Source organism: Corylus avellana, chromosome 9 (genome assembly GCF_965113065.1).
Source record: "Corylus avellana chromosome 9, dhCorAvel1.hap1.2, whole genome shotgun sequence".
In the NCBI taxonomy this organism is placed as follows: domain Eukaryota; kingdom Viridiplantae; phylum Streptophyta; class Magnoliopsida; order Fagales; family Betulaceae; genus Corylus; species Corylus avellana.
Genome location: NC_142498.1, coordinates 12,197,446 through 12,220,057, shown reverse-complemented (window position 1 = coordinate 12,220,057; position 22,612 = coordinate 12,197,446). Strand labels below are relative to the sequence as shown.

The window sequence follows — 22,612 nt, the reverse complement described above, 5'->3', positions numbered from 1 at the left end:
TAAGTAAGAGACATGGCTGGGTGAATCTTTAGTATCATATATCTGCTTAGTTTCACCGCTCTGGTTGTTCCACATACAGGCCTTTCTATGCGTTCCTACCTTGTTTGATGCAATTGGAGGTGTAATGATTAACTTTGTTATATGGATAATGATAGCTTGGTTTGTTTAACCCTAGGTGTATGGGGCTCTGCGCATGTCTGTAAAAATATTCTTGATGTGGAATTCCACATTGCTGATAGATGGTGGTGATGATGCAATGCTTGCCACATCCTTGCTTGAGGCTAGTAATTTAATTGTTCTCAAGGTGTGTGTCACTGTCCGATTATTTGGCATTTTTCTCAAGTATATTGCTTATCGTGCATTTATAGATGATGTTTCTGCTTTTTCTATAACAGGAGTCGTCTGTCATACATTCTAATGCAAATCTGGGTGTTCATGGACAAGGTCTGCTGAATTTATCCGGACCAGGGAATTGGATTGAAGCACAACGCCTGGTGCTATCACTGTTTTACAGTATCCATGTAGGCTTCTGTTCCATTATAAATGTTATGTTGTTTCAGATGACTATTACAACCTTTTTTGTTAATCGACCAGTAAACTATTTACTAGAAGCTTGCAAAGTTAAGAAATCTAGTTGTACCATATTGTTCAGAATTTGAGATTTTCATTGTGTGAATCTCAATAAATATTGTTTTGGCATAACTCTTAACCAGTTGACCGTAAAATAATTCAAACTTTATATTTCTGTTTATTTATCACAGTTAGAAGTTGAGGCACCACAAAATTAGATATATAATCTAGATGGTGCAGTTAATGCATATTCCTTTTTAGCGCTCATATTGGTCAAGCGTCAAACCTTTTTTCCTAAATAACCCACATTATGATTTTGTGTGAAAAGGTTCTTATGACTATCTCTCTCTCTCTAACCATTTGACCGTAAAATAATTCAAACTTTATATTTTTGTTTATTTATCAAAATTAGAAGTTGGGGCACCATGAAATTAGATATATAATCTAGCTTGTGCAGTTGATGCATATTCCTTTTTAGTGCTCATATTGGTCAAGCATCAAACCTTTTTTTCCTAAATAACCCACATTATGATTTGAAAGGTTCTTATGACTCTCTTTCTCTCTCTCTCTCTCTCGTCGGCGCGCGTAGGTGCGTGCTTACGCCTTCTTGAGTTGGTTCTATGTAAGCCTTTGAGCTCTCGGTTGCAGAAGGGGGAGTCTGTTTTATGTTTGGGTAAAAGGAGCTGAGGGGCTCCTCAAGCATGGTTTTATTAGGTTGGTTTGGATGCTATTTTTTACTAGTCAAGGAAGCACTAACTACATTTATACTTCAAAAGGACCAATCACATTTATGTTGGAGTTTCTTGAAATCATTTATACAGTCAGTTCCACATATAATATATAACCAATGTGGAACTTAGCACCTACCCATGCAACACCTTTACAATTTTAGATTTAACACAACACTTTCATAATCCGGAGTATCAAAATCTCCCCATGCCGAAATTTTGGGTATTGTTAGGGTCTGCATTGTGTTGTAGCGGTCTAATGCCATGCGCGATTACTAAGTGGACCCTAATACCATTTGCCACAATCTTGGGAAATGTTAGTCGCGTTTGTGTTATACCCTAAAAGGAGTACTCAAAGATACAATTGCAGTCTCATGAAATCACTTATAAATCTAGTTCCACTTGATAAACATCCAATTTGGTACTTAATATATATGTTTATACTACTATTTACCATCTATTCATTCAGAGTGTGACTTAACACTTCCATGCAAATGCCTTCATAATTTGGAGATTATATTAAATTAGTACAGATTGTTGTGTTGTCCATATTTTTATTCTTATCCTTTTAACCTGAATTAAGAATTTTCTTGTTTAATTATGAAGAATATGCTACTACGAAACCATTTTTCATGTTTTGTATGAGATTGCCACTTACAAAGAAATCACTGTAGGATGTCATCGGTCACTTATTTATTTTTTTTATGCACTCATTGGTTAATTATCAGGCTTGTTGGATTTTGCTTTGGCTCTCACTAGTTCTCAGCATGCTTTTATGAGGTAGGATTAGCCTTGTGTCCGATTGGACATTCTTTTTGGCGCATTCCACTAGTACTCCCAGATCCTTTTTCTTCTCATTTCATTTACCCTTACTTTTCTTTTTGTAATCGCATTCTTTTTGATGCGCTTAAATGATTTTTTAGCACCTATCTATCATCTATTCATTCCCCTACTTTCTTACTTGATCTAGGGTTTAGTCTTTGATTTGGGCAACCTCTTACAGCCCATCTACAGCTAATTGTGTGATCTTAATTTGTCAAATCACGAACTTGTCAGGGTGTTTGCAGTAATCAAATGCCTTTGAGGGCACAATTGGATGGTTCATTATAGACTTTTCTAGTACTATTAAGCCCAACTTTGCTGTCCTTTTCTATTTATACAATCTTGCTTTAGCAACCTAATAATACTGTTAAATTGCCGACTGCCCTAAAATGTTTAATTTGATAAGAAATGATAAATTTAATTAATATTTTAACACTCCTTTATGTGGGCCCAAAATCCCCTCAATAAGTGAGACTCAACACGTGAACTATTTCACTTAGAGGTATAATATGGAGTTGGGATTCAAACTCGAGACTTTTGTTTGATACCATGATAAATCACTGATTGTCCCAAAAACTTAAGTTGATAAGAAATGATAAATTTAATAATTTAATAACTATTTTAACAAATGCTATGATGCTCTTATCCATCCCGTTGTGACTGGTTCATCGTTAGCAATTGGGTATAGAAAAAATTCAATTAGTGGCTAATTGATGATAATTATTTTCAGATCCATGAGAGTTGTAGTAATGGCTTGCACCTGCTACGCAGTTTACGATTTTTTTTTTTTTTTTTTTTTATTATTTTTTTTTATATTTTAAAAATGTATATGATTATCAATGAAGATCTCTTTTCTGCTTGAAGGTTGGACCTGGTTCTGTTTTGCGTGGTCCCTTAGAGAATGCAACAACTGATGCTGTGTAAGTTCTGATCTAGTTGTATTATCACTTGCTTTCTAATGCTCTCTTTTAGTACAATTGAAGTATTCTATTTTATTGTATGGTAGGACACCAAAGCTCCATTGTGAAAACCAAGAGTGTCCTATTGAACTACTTCAACCACCTGAAGATTGTAATGTGAACTCGTCACTGTCCTTCACTCTTCAGGTGTTTGTTCAGTTGGTGCGGTAATAGAATTTGAAATTACTCATCTGGATCTATTTAGCAGCTTTATCAATTTGCTTTTTCAGATCTGCCGAGTTGAAGATTTATCTGTTAAAGGCCTTATAAAAGGGACTGTTGTTCATTTCCATAGAGCAAGAAATATAGCTGTACATTCTACTGGGACCATAAGTGCATCTGGGATGGGTATTGTTTCCCCTTCACCTGTGATTTTATTATGACCAAGTAATTGAGTAGTTATGCTTCCTCCACGTCTCTCTCTTTCTCTCTCTCTCTCTCTCTCCCCTCCCAACTGAAAAAACTCACATAATCACATTGCAGTTTGAATGGTCTGTTTCTGGAACAAAATAAAACAAATCATATTTTGACTCCAAAGAAGTCTTACTTGGGTGGAATTCATAATTGTGTTTGTTCAGGCTGCACAGGTGGTGTTGGCAGAGGACATGCTCTGAGTAATGGTATTGGTAGTGGTGGTGGGCATGGTGGCAAGGGTGGGCCTGGATGCTACTATGGTGATTGTGTCGAGGGTGGTATCTCATATGGGAATGCAGATTTGCCTTGTGAACTTGGTAGTGGAAGTGGCGATGACAGCTTTGCCGGTTCAACTGCAGGTGGTGGTATTATAGGTAAGCTCATATTGCGGCCAAGTCATGACACTATTATGCTATTAAATGGAAGAAGACATTGCTAAATAACTATTGTAACATTAAATTTCACATGTTATGTCATATATCTGCAATGTCAAAGATGTCTTCTCCACCATGTATTATGTGAAAAATTGTGATGATTCTATGTAAAATTTGAGTGTAGGTGGAGTGGTTCCATTCATGGGCATACTTTCTTTTTCCTTATGTTGCACTGAGATAATTGTGAAGTCACATTCTTCAAATTTTTTAATGGTCTAGTTGCATACATATATTGATAATGAAGTCCACTATAAGTTACTTAGATTTCTCTTTGTTTTTTTTTTTTTTTTCATTCTTCCATCCTTTTAACATTCTTTAATTTTTTTTGTTCTAGTAATTGCTTGTTGGAGTCTTTTTGTTTGTTTGTTTTGTTTGTTTGTTTGTTTGTTTTTTTTTTTTTTTTTTTTTTTTTTTTTTTAATCTTTGAAATTTTAGAGTGCTAGTTGTTGGCTTCGGGGTTTTCTCTTGTATACTTGTACTAGGTTGCACTCCTTTGCACTATTTTGAATGCATTCTATTACTTACTGAAAAAACATAAATAACATAGTAAGTAGCTACTTGTACTGAATAGAGGCTGGCTCTGTCCTTTTATATACAACCTTATTTGAGGTGATAGCTACTGTACCATTTATACTATCCTTCATATTCATTCGTTATATCTGTTTGAGCAGTAATGGGTTCATCGGAGCATCCCTTGTCAAGTTTGTCAATTGAAGGCTCAGTGAGTGCTGATGGAGAAAGTTTTAAAGGAACTAGTGGAAAGGCAAATTATGTAATTGCAGATGGATTGAATGGAGGTCCTGGAGGTGGGTCTGGTGGAACTATTCTTCTGTTTTTGCATACACTAGCTCTTGGTGAGCCTGCTGTTCTTTCGAGTATTGGGGGATCTGGTGGTCCCAATGGATGTGGCGGAGGAGGTGGCGGAAGGATTCATTTTCATTGGTCTGACATTCCCACTGGAGATGTGTACCAGCCCATTGCTACAGTGAAAGGAAGCATCCATGCAAGGTTCGTACACTATTCAAATGGTACATATTTCTGTATGTTCTTGTGAATTCTCTGGATTTTTGTATTTTATGAAAAGAAAGCATTGGGTGTTTACTAGTGCATGTTCTTTTTGCCTTTAGTGTGGCTTTTCTTTGTATACATCCTGTGGATTAGGGTTGGTTGCACTCCTTTGAGCTTTTTAATGAAATGAATCATTTATCAAAAAACAATGTACTAGTGCATTTTATAATATCATCACTAGGTTTGGCTAGTCTTTCTTTTGGGGGGTGTATGTAGCCGATCTTTCCCATATTGCTCATATATGTCGTGGACTTCCTGGTAGCATTTTGATGTTCTCTATAATGCTTATAGGGGAGGGGATGGTACACATCAAGGTGCTGCTGGAGAAAATGGAACAGTGACTGGGAAACCTTGCCCAAAAGGACTGTTTGGTATATTTTGTGAGGTAGGTTTTGCAAATTGTGACATTAAGATTTGTCCATTACGTTTTTGTTTGTATACCCTTCGTTTGTTTAGCATTTCCCAATTCGAGTTTGTATGTCTGTATATAGGTTTCATAACATAAAAATGTAGGCTTTATTTGGTAACAAACAATCAAAAAAACAAAAACATTTTTAATCTTTATGTCACATCATGACACTTTTCAAATAAAAAACAAAAAGCACCCTCAAAATACATTAACAAACAAATAGATTTTCAACTTCAAGGCTCCATGAATAAATGAAAAGTGTTTTGAGCCCTTTTTTTTCTTTCATTACTTACTAGTTTTTAGGATGTGTTTACTTTCATGAGTTGGCCAATGAGCTTAAGTTCAAACAGTACTTCCTCCCTTTGTAGCAAGGTGGAGGTTGAGGTCATGGGTTCAAGTCCCATTGGGTGTGTGTGTGTGTAGCAGTGTAACTTATCGATCAAAAATATTTTTCCTTTCATGAATCATGCAATATTACAGCTACTAATAGTAATAAGTAGAAAATGCTGAATGTTGAACATTATAGGGTCCTAATTATCCTTTAAACATCATGGGTAGGAGGAGGTTCCTCCATTTCAGATGGTGTTATTCCATGCTTTTTGTCTCTCTCAAAATATTTTGCTTTAGCTCATGCATCATTGGGCTTTGTTGTCTCATGGGTTTTTGGGGTTGTGGGCTTTGATGGATTGGTTGGGTTGCAGGTTTTTTTTGCTGTTGCTTGGATTTTGGGCTTGTGAGAGCTCCCTGTGTATACGGCCTGTGTACTTAGGGGTGCCTTACACTTTTTCTATTAACTTTTTCATTACTTCACCAAAATAAAATCTCTAGCTTAAGTAAGTTTTTGAACTTTTTGAAACTTATATTTCGTATTTTTTGCATATCTTCAGGAATGTCCAGCTGGCACTTATAAGAATGCTACTGGATCTGATAGAGCACTTTGTCATCATTGTCCTGCTCAAGAGCTTCCCCATCGTGCTGTTTACATTGCGGTCCGAGGTACTTTTATGTTCATGGTGGCTAATTTGTTTTTATATCATTAGAGATAATGGTGCATATTCCCTTTGTAATCTTGTCTGTTCTTATCGATTATCATTCTTTGTCTTGAAGGAGGTTACAATTTCTTGTTTCTAGTTCCATTTGCTTTATGTCTTTGTTGCATTGTACTGTCTCCTGTATACACGGCCAAATTCAATTGGAAGTTTTGGTAAACTGATGTATGCATTTTCAACTTGTTCTCTTTAACAGGAGGTATAGCTGAAACTCCTTGTCCTTACAGATGCATTTCAGACAGATATCACATGCCAAACTGTTACACAGCTCTTGAAGAGTTGGTTTATACATTTGGTGGGCCTTGGTTATTTTGTCTTCTCCTTATGGGTCTCCTCATTCTGTTAGCTCTGGTGCTTAGTGTTGCAAGAATGAAATTTTTCGGAGTTGATGAATCACCAGGACCAGCTCCCACTCAACATGGCTCTCAAATAGATCACTCCTTCCCTTTTCTTGAGTCTTTGAATGAGGTTTTCCTTCAAATGTTCTTGCTTTGTGAAATTGTGTTTGTCATACCTATTTTCTTCTGGTTACATACTGCTTATGTAGCTTATCTTTGTTCTCTCTCTCTCTCTGCACTTGCATTGGATTCAATAGTTGCTATTTGTGTGCTAGGTTTTGGAAACAAACAGAGCTGAAGAGTCCCAGAGTCATGTGCATAGAATGTATTTCATGGGTCCTAATACTTTCAGCGAACCTTGGCATCTCCCCCACACGCCTCCTGAACAAATAAAAGAGATTGTGTAAGTTGAACTTGATTTTTTTCCCTAATTACTTAAGTTGTCCCTTTATGGGTTTTTGGATTTCATTTTCTTTGGTAATTTAATTATATTTGAGATGTTCTAGAGGCATTGAGTGAATTTCGTCAAAGTATTGAGGTTGTTTGTTGTCCAGATAGAATTGTGCTTGCATATCTGGTTCCCCTTTTTTTCATACATTCCATCATTGTTTGTAACAGCACCATATTTTACTTACAAAAAGAAATTATACTTGAGATGGAAGTATTTCTCCATAATCTATTTGATTTGGCAGATATGAGGGTGCATTCAATACTTTTGTGGATGAGATTAATGCTCTAGCTGCTTATCAGTGGTGGGAGGGAGCAATATACAGCATTCTTTCTGTTCTTGCATATCCCCTTGCATGGTCATGGCAACAGTGGCGTCGGAGATTGAAATTGCAACGTTTGCGTGAGTTCGTTAGATCAGAGTATGATCATGCTTGCTTACGTTCTTGTCGTTCACGCGCTCTTTATGAAGGGATCAAGGTAGGTTTTTTTCACAATTTTTGGATGAATTTGTTGTGGCTTCATTAGACTGAATTAATGTGTTGCATGTGACGAGGGTTTGAAATATTTTTCAAGCTCATAACATGGATCCTGGTTTGGGGTATAATCTCTGATGTGCTTTACCAGCTCAGCTGCTGATGTTGCCGTTTCTTTGCTTGTTTGAATGTATTTATATTCAAAGTCCTCACCCCTCACTTTCTTTCCCTTGCCCAAACAGTAAATCACTACATGGTTGCTATTCTGTTTTAGCGAGATGCATTACTGCATTTTTCAACAACAAATCAGTTGTGCTGTTTATAGCTTTGCTTATTCAATATCTTTTGGTTCTCATCTGTTTTCTATTTAGGATTTTCTTTACTATTAGAAGGTGGCCAGAGTGTTTCGGCTATTGCTCCAGCATACATTATTAATTTATTAGCTGAGCATGTTCTATGTTGAGGTTGATCTTTAAATTGATTTTTTTTTTTTTTCTTCAAATCACAGTTAGTAAATACCGCCTATAATCAAAAATGAAAATTTTATTTTCTTTTTAAATTGGGATGGATATAGGATATCAAATGATTTGTGCCATTTATATTTTCCTACCAAGGAAAGAAATGCTTATGAGAACTTGTAATAGTTCCAAAAAACACAAGTAATTTATTGACATTGGATTTTACATTTTTGTGGCTTCGTTTATAATTAACTGTTTTTTCTTAACAGTGTTCATGTTCTTATCCTTTTATTATCTACGAATATATATTACATCTAAACTTAGGGGTTCAGTGCTATTTGTGTGTATGGGTATGTTTTTATCTTGATACATAACCTCTTATTTAGAACTTATCATTGAGCACAATTTGGTTTCTTCAGTGTGTAATCCTATGAAAACATTAATTCCTTACATTGTGGAGACTTTAATGTGGTCTCAATGAGATCTGATTGATTTTTAAGCCTGGGTATGTTCTCCTGTATTACTGTAGGTTGCTGCAACTTCTGATTTAATGCTAGCATATATGGACTTCTTCCTTGGTGGTGATGAAAAGAGAACTGATCTTCCTCCTCGTTTACACCATAGATTTCCAATGTCATTACCTTTTGGAGGTGATGCAAGTTACATGGCTCCTTTCTCACTTCACAGCGATAATATTCTTACAAGCCTCATAAGTCAGGTTTGTTGATTGATACAGAGGAAACTCTAAAATTGATTAAGGTGCACATAGACTCATCATAAACGCATACATGAGACGGAAGAATTTTCGTGGGGGGGTGAATCAATTGCCTTTATAGAATTTGCTAATTGTTATGTTTCTGGCCTGCAGTCTGTCCCACCTACGATATGGTATCGATTGGTGGCTGGTTTGAATGCACAATTGCGCTTAGTTCAGCGTGGACGGTTAATAGTAACCTTTCGGCCTGTTCTCAGATGGCTTGAAACTCATGCCAATCCTGCTTTGAGGAACCATGGAATATGTGTTGATCTTGCTTGGTTTCAGGCTACAGCTTGTGGCTATTTTCAGTATGGACTTTTGATGTATGCTGTTGAAGAAGAAAATAATCCTGCATCATTTGGAAATATTGGTGGAGCGATACGCACTGAGCAACAGTTACGGTAATGGTTTGTGGTTTTATGAGAAATAGCCTATGTCAAGAGTGATAACCAAATTCTTGTTGCCTTGCATTTTATGTTTATTCCATCCTCATTACACATCTTGACTTGTCAGATTTGATAGTTGTGTAGCGACAATTCTTGTGGAAACTGGGTGTATGTTAATGTTATCTTGTCCTTCCATGGATAAGATGATGACACTAAACCTATCAAATTTAGAAGTGTCATTGAAGTTGAAAATGTAGAGACTCTAATATTGGTTGTATATATTAAAGTGGAAACATGAATGTCATGATGACATGCGTGCAATAAACACCCAAATGTACCCCTGGGCACATTAGCAAGGAACGGAGATATATACATACATAGAATAGAGAAATCCCATGTCTTATGTTGTGTTACTTGAGCAGATATAGAAAAGATACGGAGGTAAATTGGTGTACAGTTGATTCCTTGTACATGCTTCCCAACAAATGCACATACGCCTGATGGTAATTGAATTGAGTTTGACTTTGCTTCCTATCTCCCTTGGTTTACAGTGGAAAAAGCGCTTACAGAGAAAATCCATCTGGTCACTTGATAGAAGAAACACACTCAAATCGAGCACTCGGAAGCAATGGAAGTTTAATTAGGCGAAAAAGGATGTATGGCAGCATTTTAGATGCTAGCAATTTACAAGAACTTGAAGAAAAGAGAGAAATATTTTATCTTCTCTCTTTTATACTTCATAATACTAGACCTGTTCGCCACCAGGTATAAATCATGCTTGGTTTGATTATTGCATTTTAATGGTTAAAATTCACATGAAATTTAGATTTTACTTCACTCACTGTCAATTTCTTTTTTTTTTTTGGTCCTAATGTTATTGCAGGATCTTGTTGGTTTAGTCATCTCGATGCTACTTTTAGGGGATTTTAGCTTAGTGTTGCTTACTTTGCTCCAGATGTATTCGTTTTCACTGGCAGATGTTTTTCTGGTTTTGTTTATTTTACCTCTCGGCACTCTTCTCCCATTTCCTGCTGGAATCAATGCTCTATTCAGTCATGGACCTAGACGTTCCGCAAGCCTTGCACGTTTCTATGCTTTGTGGAACGTTACATCCTTGATTAATGTTGTAAGTTGCAATATCTGCCCCTTAAGATACGGGTTGAGTGGTTATAGTTAATTCTTTATCTGGGTTCTGCTTTGCAACCCTTCCTTCACCCAATGAACGTAGTAGAAGCTGTGAGGAACTTACTTGCTGAAAAGAAATATGAGAAGAACACAAAATCTTCAAATCTGAAGTGGATTTTGTTTAGAATTATGGTTTGAATCTGACAAGTTATTATATTTTTTTAGTTTGTTCTCTTGACACTGAATGGATCACAATATGTATAGAAATGTACAAACACACATTCTCTCAAATGGCAGTCCAAAAATGAGATTAGGATACACAGCAAAAAGGGAGCCCTCCCCATCTCTTAAACCTCAGAATTTCTAGGTCTTTAATTAAGCGTGGTGATAGCTTCTATCTTGTTTGTCTCTTAACGAAAGTGATACATTATTACCTTATGATCTTCTTTCAGGTGGTTGCTTTTGTTTGTGGATATCTGCACTATTACTCTCAATTACCACCTAATAGAAAGCATGCGAACTTTCAGCCATGGAATATTAGCATGTGAGGGATTCTTTAATCTTTGAAAAAATTTCTTTATGTTGTTAGGCACCCCAATTAACAGTTTCTGATTATTTTCATGGTACTTGTTGGCACAGGGACGAAAGTGAATGGTGGCTATTTCCTGGTGGACTGCTTTTATGTAAATTCTTCCAGTCCCGCCTTATAAATTGGCATGTGGCAAATCTGGAGATTCATGACCGTTCATTGTATAGTAGCAATTTTGAGCTGTTCTGGCATTCGTAGAATTATGGCTCTCAACAAGATGACATGTCAACCTTAACTTGTACCTTTTTTCTGTTAGGTATTTCTGTATGTTCTGTGAGAGTAGGTGAGTGATTGACATAGAGATTACAGATGTAAAGAAAGGTAAAGGAAAATGAAAATGAAAATGGAGAGAGAGAGAGAGAGAGAGAGAGAGAGAGATTCATTGTTCTAATACTTCGTTGAAGAAACAATGAAAGCAATGTGTAATCTTTTTTCTTTTTATTAACAATGTAAATGGAAAGTGCAATATCCCTAACTTTTTTAGTTTTCTTTCTATTTCTTCGATTGAAGTTTGTCATACTTTCATTAATGGGTTTTTTTTTTTTTTTTTAATTGAATAAGGAAAGGGCTACAGGGAAGGATCTTTTTTACTTCTGATCCGATCATCAGAAGAAGTGAGAGATCCTGAAAACGAAAAAGGGGTGGGCTTCCCAACAATAAACCCAAAATAAACTAAAACAACACAGAAATAAAAACAGGAGGGAAGGCTACCCCAACAACAAAGCCCAAATGGTAAAAAACAATGCAAATACAAGAACAAGTTCTGGATCCAGTCCAAAAGGACCAAACATCAGGCAATGGTAATTACCAATGATCCCAAAAGAATCATAAGCAAGTCGGATTCTTCCATCCATAGTCCACGTGCTTATGGTAAAATGATTGGAAACTATTTACCGTAGTTTTTGTATCATCTATCAATTGTCTCTATCTACTCCAATAGCTTCCTTCCCTTCTTATAGAATGTATTACATGAGTGTGTTTGTTAAACGCTTTTGATCCGATATTATTCATCTTACTTTTTTATTTTTTTAGTATTCTCTTGATTTTTACATCACATCAATCACTTTTTATTACTATTTAAATAAAAAAAAAATAACTACAAAATAAATTTTTTTTTTCATTTTTTTTTTTTACATCAATCAATTTTTGCTACAGTATCGGATCAAAATCTTTTAACAAACACACCCCTAGTGCGTCTCTTTCAGAACAGGATCCTCTCCAGTTCGTTTTGGACAGGAGAATATCTAATTAATGGTCAGGATCTCTTTAAGGCCATAAATATGACATCTGTTCTATTAATAAAAAAAAGTTATAAAACAAAGTTATAAAAAATTAAGGGGTTGCTGGCTACCCATTGGGGGTGGCTTCATGGCTGTTGGGGGTGGTCCGGCCACCCCTGGCCAGCCATTAGGGTGGCTCTCAAGCCACTCCTAGCTAAAATGAGGTGGTCCAGCCTCCCCCTATGGCCAAGATGGAGGTGTTCAGTCACCTTTTATTTTTTTATTATTTTTTTTAATTTGAAATCTTTTTTTTTTTTTGTAGTGGGATAAATGTCCTATTTGTCGTTGTAGAATTTTTAAGAAGAAATTTCAGCCATGAACTGAATATTCTTCAGTTCATAGTCCATTATGAACTGGAGAAGATCCTATTCCGTCTCTTTCGATCATAACACGTTGGAAGCCTATCTCTACAAAATTTTATGGCATTCCATCGCCACAGTTACAGTTGGATCAGTTACTCCAAACTTTGTGCTAAAAAACAAGCCAACACGTTTCCCTTGATACACAAAATTGTATAGCAACCGGGCCTGTTGGGGTAGCATTTGAGATGCGGAAGAAAAACTCCCAAACTAAGGGCCTGGTGGTTGGTGGGAAGAGCGGTGGACAACCCAAATCAAAGGATCATACATCTATGGAGAATAAATAATATGTATATAATGTCAAAAAAAAATAATATGTATATATTTCATTTCAAATAAAAAAGAAACAGAAAAGTTTGAATGTTATTAGTGCAAGAATAATAGCAGGCACATGAAATGAGACACCTACTGATGCTGATGTTGTGTGTCTATTTCACACAACTCATATATTCAAGATATATTTTGTCACGTGTTGACGATTAAATATCAGAATATGATCAATTCTACTCCATATTTTTATGTGGAAAAAACTAATTAAGCACAAAAAATTAGGGGGTTCTACTCCAAAAACTGACAAATGATATCGTTGATTACTAAAACAAGTAGAAGAAATATAGAATTCATATACAAACTTAATTATGGACCAACTCCAACTTCATGAGACTCGAGCTGTAATTTTTGTCTCTACTTCTCATACACATTGACGATGAAGTTGGTCTTAAGAGTGAATTGTGATTCATATGATTTGTGTAGAAACCTCTAATGGGTTTTCTATTATTACACGACACTCAAAAGTAAATTAGGTAGTTGGGCATAGAGTGTCCATTCGACTCGTTTAATACTAATATCTTTCAATCCTATTAGTATTAACTAAATGAGACGAGTTCCCTCTCTCTAGCCCCCTCTCCTCTCTATTAGGGTTTTATCTTTAGTAGCCGTCGGAGGGGGAGAACCTTTGTTTTCCCCCTCCAGCCCTCCTCCCCTCTCCCTCTTCTGCCTCTCCCCTCCTCTCCTATCGCCCTCTTTCGCTTAGCAAGCTAACCTATTTACTTGATGCCCCTAACTCTTTCGGTGATTTTTTCCTTTCCCTTCCTCTCCGCCTCTTCCCCCTCCTTTGGTCCCTAGTTTTTTTTGTTTCTTTTTTTATTTGCTTTTGTTGTTTTTTCTGCTTATATAGGTATGCTTTGTGGGTAATGCTCTTGAGGTTTCACTCAAACTTCCCCCTCCATTTTAGTGCGCCGCCGATCTCCTCCGTGTGCTCCACCATCCACGGTCTTCTCCTAGGCCTTTTCTTGCGCCTCCACCGCGATGAGCTTCCAACGCCTCTTCCATTTTCGGTTTCCGGCGAGCACTCGATCGGCTCTTCTTTTCAGCTACTGTCATCCTCTTTGTGTGCTTTTTATGTTGTTTATTTCCCTGTAATTTTGTCTAGCTTTCTTTTTTTTTGTTCTTTCTGTCTTGTTTTGTTTTTCTGTAATCGTTTTTGTTTTTGCTTGTAATAATGCTCGGTCCTCTCTCTCGATTTGGCCGCCTGATGCCCTTCGGGTTTGTTGCTTTGGTCCAGACCTTTAGGTTGTAAATGTGAACGTTATCTTGACTTTCGAGTTGAGGAGGATTAGCTTTGGTTTGGGGTTCTCTACCCTCAATGCCAAGAAATAAGAGTTACATATGCATTTGTTTGAATCTGTTTGGCACAGACTTGTTGTTTAATTTGAAAATTAGTTATAGGTTAGCGGATTTTGTTTGAATCTAGAATGTAATACGTCATCTTTGATGCTTGTAACCTCGTAGCTTCAGCTATGGTTGTTTCAGAGCTTTTGCTCTGTGTTATTTGAGCTATAAGCTTGTTTATCAATGAATGAGACTGAATTGATTCCTTAAAAAAAAAAAAAAAAACTAAATGAGATGAGTAGGATAAGATTCAAATGGTCCCTCTTGTGCAGCTCTCAGACGTATGAGAGCTACATTTAGACCTGTTTGAGTTAAAAATAATAAAATAACAAAAAAATAATAATAATAATTTTGTGAAGCTACTTCCTTAACACGTTATGCCTTCTAACGTAAATAATGGATTGTCTCTATCTGAGTTATGCAATTCCCACCCTTCTACGTGTGCGTGTGTATATATATATATATTGCTGTTGAAGTTATTATTGCTTTTTTATCTACCAACACTACACGACGGATCTGCTTTTACTAATAATTTTTTACTGATGTAATTTTCTTTTACCTATTGTAATTCGCCTATAAAAGGACGAACCCTCTCATTGTTGAGGCAAAACTTTCAGCCAAGTTCTAAAATTCCTCTCATTCTCTCTGTTTGTAATCTGTTCTGCTCCTTGATTTCTTAGTATCCTCTCCTGTTATTAATTTTATAAGTGTTCTCTGCTGTTGTAATAATACTTTTGCGAGCATTAACTTTTGTGCTTATTATTCCTTTATTTATTCACTCCAATTTCGCACGCACTTGTAATTTTATTTTTGCACTACATTCCCGCAATTGTGAATTACCGCCGGCATCCCATATTTAATTACTATTCTTTTCATTACTGCATAATTTTTGCTATTAATTTTAATTAATTAATCTTTAATTAATTTTACCATTCCCCTCCATAATCTTAGCTACTGCGCTTCTTTTCCCCTCCATGTATATATATATATATATATATATATGATGTCATTAATTGCTGTGCTTTGTGTATATAAGTTTAATTTCCAGCAAATAACCAACGATCCATGAGAAGAGAACAAATACAAAAAATTCACTATTAATTATTAATTAATATGCTTAAAGCATGCAAACAGCAGGACAGCAACCTGTAAAGTATTAACAGGAAAACTCCATCCGTACACAAACAAACAAACTAAACCTCACCTCAAACAAAACAAACAAAAAACCATGGTCGGTCCATTCCCGCAGCCAATCAAATCAAAACAGAACAGAACAGAACGCCACGTGTACGTACACTCGATTGATCACATTCAAGCACGTTGCGTAGCCTCTTGAGCCTTGTGTTGCACGTAGTTCCCATACTCCTTAGCCCTCTCCGTCATATCCCTAGCCTTATCCGCGATTCTCATTCTTGCATAATCCAGCTTCTCAGCTCCCGGCGGGCACTTGCCCGTCACATAATTATATATCCACGTCAGCGCCGACAGCGCCGCCACCCCGCACCCGCCGGAGAACAAGAAACCCGCCACCACAAGGAATATGACAAACCCGGCAGGGACTAGGATCGGGCTAAACAGGACAAGAACTGGGGTTGCCATGATCAACGCTATCACTGTCCCGGTTAAGGTTAACCCTGACAGGATTAACAGCGTGGCGCCAACTGTCACCGCCGTCAAGAACTTCACCGTCTGGCGTGAAGACGGAGCAGAATCGTAGAGCCTCTGGCTCACCGGCCTTGATTGATCAGATGACATGGCTTTAATTTGTGAAAGAGCGTGAATGATGATGATGATGATTGTTGGAGAAGTGGTGGAGATGGAAGGAGTACTTAAAGAGAAGCGGTGGGGGTGACGCATAGCAGCATTTGAGGGCGAGCGCGGCGTGGCAACTTTGCATGGATAACACATGTAAGATTTGATGGGAGTCCACCATTTTTGTCTCCTTCAAATATGCAAATATGCATGGGATGGGAGGATTTGACGTCAAAACTAACAAACCAAAGCAAAGGGAAGTTTTGTCCAACATTTGTTGAATATTTCAAAACCAACCTTCCTTATATATATATATCTTTTTTTTTTTTAAAAGCAAAAGCATTCTTATCTCATTAATAGAGGAATCAAGAGCATTAAAACTCTTACAATAACAGAACATAACGTTCTGAAAGATCCTAGCCGAAGTTAAAAGATCAAAGTCGTAACTAAAAGATTACACATCAAAGACGCCAAACATCTGCTAACCTATAACTAATCTTCAGTTGGAATAACATATCTGAGCTAGGCAGACACAAACTAATGCATAGGTAGCTCTTATTCCTCGACCCTGGGATCAAAAGGAACCCATGCCGACACACATCCTCCTGAACTTGAAAGCCAGGATATCGTTCACATCCACAACCCCAGGGGTCTGGACCAAAATAACAAGCGAGGAGATCAAGAAAGAGGACATGGCCTTATTACAAGCAGCAAGAAAAACAAGAAAAATACAGGAAAAATCAAAGCAATACAACTAAAAATTTAAAAATAAGAGCACACTAGACGGATGACAACAGCCGAAAGAAAAATCGATCGCGTGCTTGCCAGAAACCGATGCGTAGATGGCGTTGGAAGCACATCGCAGTGGGGACGCGTGAAAAGATCCAGCAGAAGATAGTAAACGGCAAAGCTGGCGCGGAGGAGATCGGCGGCGCACTCAAAGAAATTGGGGGGAAGTTTGAGTGAATCCCCCATGAACGGCACCCACAAAGTGTGCCCAAACAAACACCTAACAAGAAAAAATAAACAAGCAAACAAAGAACAACAATAGGGAAAAGAAAGCGAAATCCAAAAACAAACACAAAAAATAAAAGAAACGCAGATCGGGGAAGAGAGGGGGGGAAGGAAAATGGGGAAGGGAGGGAGGAACAGATCAAGGAAAGAGAGGAGAAAAGAGAGGAGGGGGGGAGGGGGAGAAACCCCCATATATATATATATATATATATATATATATATATGTGTGTGTGTGTGTGTTTGCGCGCGCTCATTCAAAACGTTATTAAATTAATTTTCAATTATAAATTAAATATAATTGAGATGTTTACAGCATAATTTAATCTGTTTGATAGATGAAAGTTGATTTTTATCTCGTGTTATAGAATTTTAAGAGTCTACGTGTCAAAATCTTTATATGACATGTTCTCGTAGGCACTTGCATTGGACTCTGAAAAAATTTCGCTAAAGAATTATATTTTTTATTTATTTTTACTATCAATTTGTTCAAAGCACTTATTACCGGCTTAGTAGTTTAATTATTCATTTTCACTATTGTATTTAAATATTATTTCTTCAACAATTAAATTAATCTTTTTTTCTAACTTATACTTTTCATATTTTTTTCACAAAAAAGATGTTTATTCGATTGCTGGATGGGATTTGTTTTTCCCATGGAGATAACTTGGTCATAAATTATGGAGTGTTTATTTTTTTTTCTTTTTTATTTTTAGATTCAGGATATTGTGTAAATTTTGAATCATAAATTACATCTTTTTAATCATTTATGTCAGAGAAAACGGAAATTATTGATGGAGTGGCTACATTGAAAATTTTATAAACTTGGTTAGGGTACATTGCCAAATTTTAAGCAAGATTGAAAGAGAAGTGAAACTTCGAGAGGTGAAATGCATTTTTGCCTAATACATTGAGAGACATCAAAAATAATTAGGGCTCTCATTGTTTAGTGGTTAAACGATATGAATTATGGAAAACTTATATAACGTCGTCATTTAACCACTAAACAACATATATAATAATTTATTAAACAAAATGAGAATACTATATTTAGTATTCCCATTTTTTTTTTAAGAAAAATATCACAAAATTCCCTTGAACTTTCATGCGTTTTGAAAATACCTTCGAAGTTTAAAAACTCTTAATTAAGGGTATCAAACTTTCAATTACCCTATTCCGTTAGAATTTTCTGTAAATCTCGTCAAAATTTTCAAAATAGCCATTTTTTTAATTATAAAATAAGGTTAAATGCAATTTTAGTACCTATGGTTAGGCCCAAAATCAAACAAACCCATTGATTTCAAAAAGTGTCCCAACTGGTACCTATGAATATTAAAAAGACAAACTTAATACTTCCCTCCAAAAATTTAACGGAATTACACCTCAGCACGCTTAAAATGGTGACACCTGTCGTGAATGCCACATATTAATGTCAAATCAACAGATTGGCTGATGTGGCATTATATTATAGGTGGTACCTATGCTTTTGACGCTACATATGCTTAAAAAAAAAAAAAAAAAAAAAGTAAAATAATGGAAAAAATAAATTTTAAAAAAAATAAAATGAAAAAATAGTAACCCCAATTAACAAAAATAAAATAAAATTATGGAAAATTTTTGGTGGCTGGCCACCCCCATTTTAGTTAGAGCCACCCCCAATGGCCAGCCAGGGGGTGGTTCGAGTGGTGGCCGAATCATCCCCAAAAGCCTTGGGGGTGGCTTCGGCCACTTGAGACCGTTAGGTTTGGGGTTGGCCGAACCACCCCCAAAGGCCAACCCTATATATATATATATAGGGTTCCCCTTTTTCTATGTTTAGAGGCCTATTTTTAGGAATTAGGAGAACCTTAAAACCCTAAAAAAATCGTAGGTCAGTCTCCTAGTCCAAGTGGGAGACTGAAAACCTAATCCAAGCTGGGAAAAGTCTCGTGCCGCAATCTGGAAAGCCGCATGCACTCAATCCCAAGGGACTTGCGCTCGAGCGCAAGTGCGCTCGATCCCAAGTGTATTGCGCTCGAGCTTAGGCCATGATGCGCTCGAGTGCTGGAGCCTTGTTGATGGGCGCTCGATCCCAAGTCTCCAGAATGCTCCCAAATTGTCCTTTTTTAGCCCAATTTCCACTGAAATTCTTGCATCTGTCATTTAAAACCCTGAAACACAAAAACAAAATAAAATCAAATAAATAACAATACTAAGGCATTAATATATGCGAGTTAAGGGGCTTGAATGTGCAACATTCGGCGCTCATCAGGGACCACCCAAACGTTCGCCTTTAACCTAAGTACGATTGCTTGTTTGGGGGACCACCATGAGTGTTTGTTGACCAGTCTTTGAGCCATTGGGTGATACCCAAATGTACGGCATACGAGTAAGGCATACGATAGAGTGGAGTGGGGGTTCCTAATGGCCGTGATGCAACGAATGGGTTTTGACCCAAAATGGATTCAGTTGATATCCATGTGTATCAAAACAGTTTCATATGCGGTTCTTATGAATGGTGTTCCAAGGGGCCAAATCAATCCAACATGAGGTCTAAGACAGGGTGATCCCATCTCACCGTACTTGTTCCTCATATGTGCCGAAGCCCTTAGTTCTCTTCTTACAAGAGCCGATCGCGAGGGTGTATTGAGCGGGGTTCCTACTTCCAAAAGGGGACCTCGCATCAACCACTTTTTCTTTGCAGATGACAGTTTGTTGTTTTGTAGGGCAAACCTCCGCCATTGGAATCGTATGACAAAATTATTAACCACTTATGAGAGAGCATCGGGTCAACGCATTAATCGGGATAAAACTGCTATTTTCTTTAGTAGAAATACTCCATTGGTGGATAGACATAAAATCATTGAAGCTGCTAGAATTCCAGTTACTCAACAATATGACAAGTATCTTGGTCTTCCCGCCCTTGTAGGGAAATCAAGAACAAAAGAGTTCCAACATATTCTTGATAGGATATGGAAGCGCTTGCAAGATTGGAAGAACAAGCTCCTCTCTCAAGCGGGAAAGGAGATTTTGCTCAAAGCGGTAATCCAAGCGATCCCTACTTATTGTATGTCTATTTTTCAGCTCCCTAAATGCTTTTGTAGTAAGATTAATTCTCTCATGCAAAGGTTTTGGTGGGGGTCAAATAAAAAAGAAAGAGGTATACATTGGATGTAATGGGAAAGGTTGGGTTTTAGGGATATTAGTGCTTTTAACAAAGCACTCCTATCTAAACAAGTTTGGAGATTGTGGAAAGTTCCTGACAGCCTCACTGCCCAAATTCTGAAAGCTAAATATTACTCGGATGTTGAGGTCCTTGATGCAGGTTTGGGTAATAAACCTTCCTTTGCATGGAGAAGTATCGTTGGAGCTAGTGAGGTGATTAGAAATGGGCTGATTTGGAGAATTGGTAATGGTAATAAGGTAGATATTTAGGGCAGTAAATGGGTACCTCGTCCATCTACCTACATGATCCAATCACCTAGATCTTTATTACCTCCAGATGCAAAAGTGAAGGACCTTATTGACAGTAACACAAAGGGGTGGAACCATACTTTGTTGAAGGAGCTTTTCTGGCCTGAAGAAGTTACATCCATCCTTACTGTTCCTCTTAGTAACACTGATCAACCAGATCGATAAATTTGGAGAGGAACTTTAAATGGAGAGTTCTCTGTCCGAAGTGCGCATCATTTGTGGAAAGAAAATATTTGCCAGTCAAGTGCGGAAGGATCGAAGAAAAACGAAGACAGCAAAATATGGCGTAAAGTGTGGAAGTTGGGTATCCCGAATGCATGGAAAATGTTTTTTTGGCGGGCATGCCATGATCTGCTTCCTACTCGGGCAAATCTGGTGAGTCGACGGGTGACAGAGGATCTAAGGTGCCCCATATACGGTCTGGAGGAGGAAACTACACTCCATATTCTGTGGAGCTGTGAATCTGCAAAGGATGTGTGGTGTACTATGGGTCGCCAATTCCAGAAGAGTTGGTGTAGAGGACCTAGCTTCCTGGCAGTGGTTGAAGACTTGCTAGGAAAATGTGATGATGAAGCCTTACAGTTGTTAGTGGGAGTTACTCGTAATATTTGGAGAAGAAGAAATGAATGGATTCATGAGGGCAAGTTCATTTCCCCAAATAATATTGTGAGAATAACGAACAGCGGAGTGGAGGAGTATATGAAGGCGAACCTGCACAACCATAGCCAAAGAGGTGATGATGAAAGCCCAACTCGGTGGAAGGCTCCTGCCAATGGCTGGGTCAAAGTGAATTGGGAAATTGCGTTGGATAAAGCCAATGGCCGAATTGGAGTAGGAGTGATTGTGAGGAATGAGGTGGGGGCAGTAATAGCAGCAAAGGGTTCCACAAGATTGGGCTTACAAGACGCCACTGCCGCTGAAGCTTTGGGTGCCTTTTTGGCTGTGTGCTTATGTAAAGGCTTAAGGTTTACCCAAATCTATCTGGAAGGAGATGCCAAAATAGTGGTTGATGCGGTAACAGCGGGGGAACCATCTTCTCAAAATTTTGGCCAACTGATTGATGATATTCGAGCATTGTTGGCTCTCTTTCCGAATTGGCGTATTGGTCATGTAAGACGTTGTGGTAATAATGCAGCTCATGTATTAGCCAAGGAGGCTATGAAGCGAGTCATTGATAAGCTTTGGATTGATGAAATCCCAATGTGTATCTCTGATATTATTTTGGAAGAGCAAATTGCTCTCTCCAATTGAGTTTGAATACAAGTGATCCATTATTCAAAAAAAAAAAAATACCCAAATGTACGACTGAACCCTTTGATCCATTGTTTAATAGTACCTGAATGTTTGCCATATAGTACCTAAACGTTCGCCCTTTAGTATCTGAACATTCGCTGACAACTTTAAAAAGTAATTTTAACCCATTCTCCACATTTTCAGAGGAGAGCAGGCCCCAAGGCCATATATAAACCGCTCCCTTTGACCCTTAGCCCCTTCCTCACACCAAAAACCCCAACCCTAGAGTGATGAGTGATGAGTGATTTTGAAGTAGAAGGAGAAAGTCTTGGTGGAGTTTTTCCATCATTAAGGTATTTTCTTGTCCATTTCCTTAGCCTTCATGTTGTTCTTACTGCTTACTTAGTATTACAAGTTTTGAAGATGCCTTAACAAAGTTCTTGTACCCATTTTCTTTCAAAGGCCAAAAATGTTTTAAAAAAGTTTACAACCTGCCTTTGATTTCTTTAAGTTTGCATGTTTTGTTACTTTTCATGTGTCCATTAGGAGCCTAGGATGAGATGTACCATATGTTGGGAACAAGTATGCAAATCGAAAATTTGCGCAGCAGAAATGAATCGTATTTCCATCCCCAATAATTCTTTATGAAGAACATACAAAGAATGGATGGCTATTTAAAAATAGCAAGAACAAGAATGACTTACATCGAAGATCAACAGCCACTTCTATGGATTTTGACAAAATAACTTTTTCTTTGTTCTTCAAGAACTCAAAAGATTGTAACCTCTAGATCTTCTCACCAATAAGTGATTATGACCAAGAGA

General features: G+C 37.3%; 3 protein-coding genes across 3 annotated transcripts in view; 2 read left to right on the top strand and 1 right to left on the bottom strand.

Annotated features, from left to right (window-relative positions):
- LOC132189176 (ephrin type-B receptor) overlaps positions 1–11,518 on the top strand; it is a 28,092-nt gene extending 16,574 nt beyond the window's left edge. Inside the window, exons 5-22 of the mRNA XM_059603768.2 lie at positions 176–304; positions 396–521; positions 2,985–3,040; positions 3,127–3,226; positions 3,310–3,427; positions 3,658–3,867; positions 4,599–4,935; positions 5,287–5,380; positions 6,292–6,400; positions 6,650–6,921; positions 7,067–7,194; positions 7,484–7,718; positions 8,702–8,890; positions 9,041–9,330; positions 9,867–10,080; positions 10,199–10,441; positions 10,893–10,984; positions 11,080–11,518. Coding sequence (XP_059459751.2) covers positions 176–304; positions 396–521; positions 2,985–3,040; positions 3,127–3,226; positions 3,310–3,427; positions 3,658–3,867; positions 4,599–4,935; positions 5,287–5,380; positions 6,292–6,400; positions 6,650–6,921; positions 7,067–7,194; positions 7,484–7,718; positions 8,702–8,890; positions 9,041–9,330; positions 9,867–10,080; positions 10,199–10,441; positions 10,893–10,984; positions 11,080–11,227 — 3,090 coding nt within the window. The 3' untranslated portion in view covers positions 11,228–11,518. The remainder of the gene's footprint in view (positions 1–175; positions 305–395; positions 522–2,984; positions 3,041–3,126; positions 3,227–3,309; positions 3,428–3,657; positions 3,868–4,598; positions 4,936–5,286; positions 5,381–6,291; positions 6,401–6,649; positions 6,922–7,066; positions 7,195–7,483; positions 7,719–8,701; positions 8,891–9,040; positions 9,331–9,866; positions 10,081–10,198; positions 10,442–10,892; positions 10,985–11,079) is intronic.
- A 3,812-nt stretch (positions 11,519–15,330) lies between these two features.
- LOC132190581 (oleosin G) lies at positions 15,331–16,317 on the bottom strand. The gene has a single exon (XM_059605616.2). It carries the CDS (start codon positions 16,245–16,247, stop codon positions 15,651–15,653), a length of 597 nt encoding a protein of 198 aa, XP_059461599.2. The 5' UTR covers positions 16,248–16,317; the 3' UTR covers positions 15,331–15,650.
- A 4,562-nt stretch (positions 16,318–20,879) lies between these two features.
- LOC132190915 (uncharacterized) lies at positions 20,880–21,806 on the top strand. The gene has a single exon (XM_059605939.1). It carries the CDS (start codon positions 20,880–20,882, stop codon positions 21,804–21,806), a length of 927 nt encoding a protein of 308 aa, XP_059461922.1.
- The last annotated feature ends 806 nt before the right edge of the window (positions 21,807–22,612 follow it).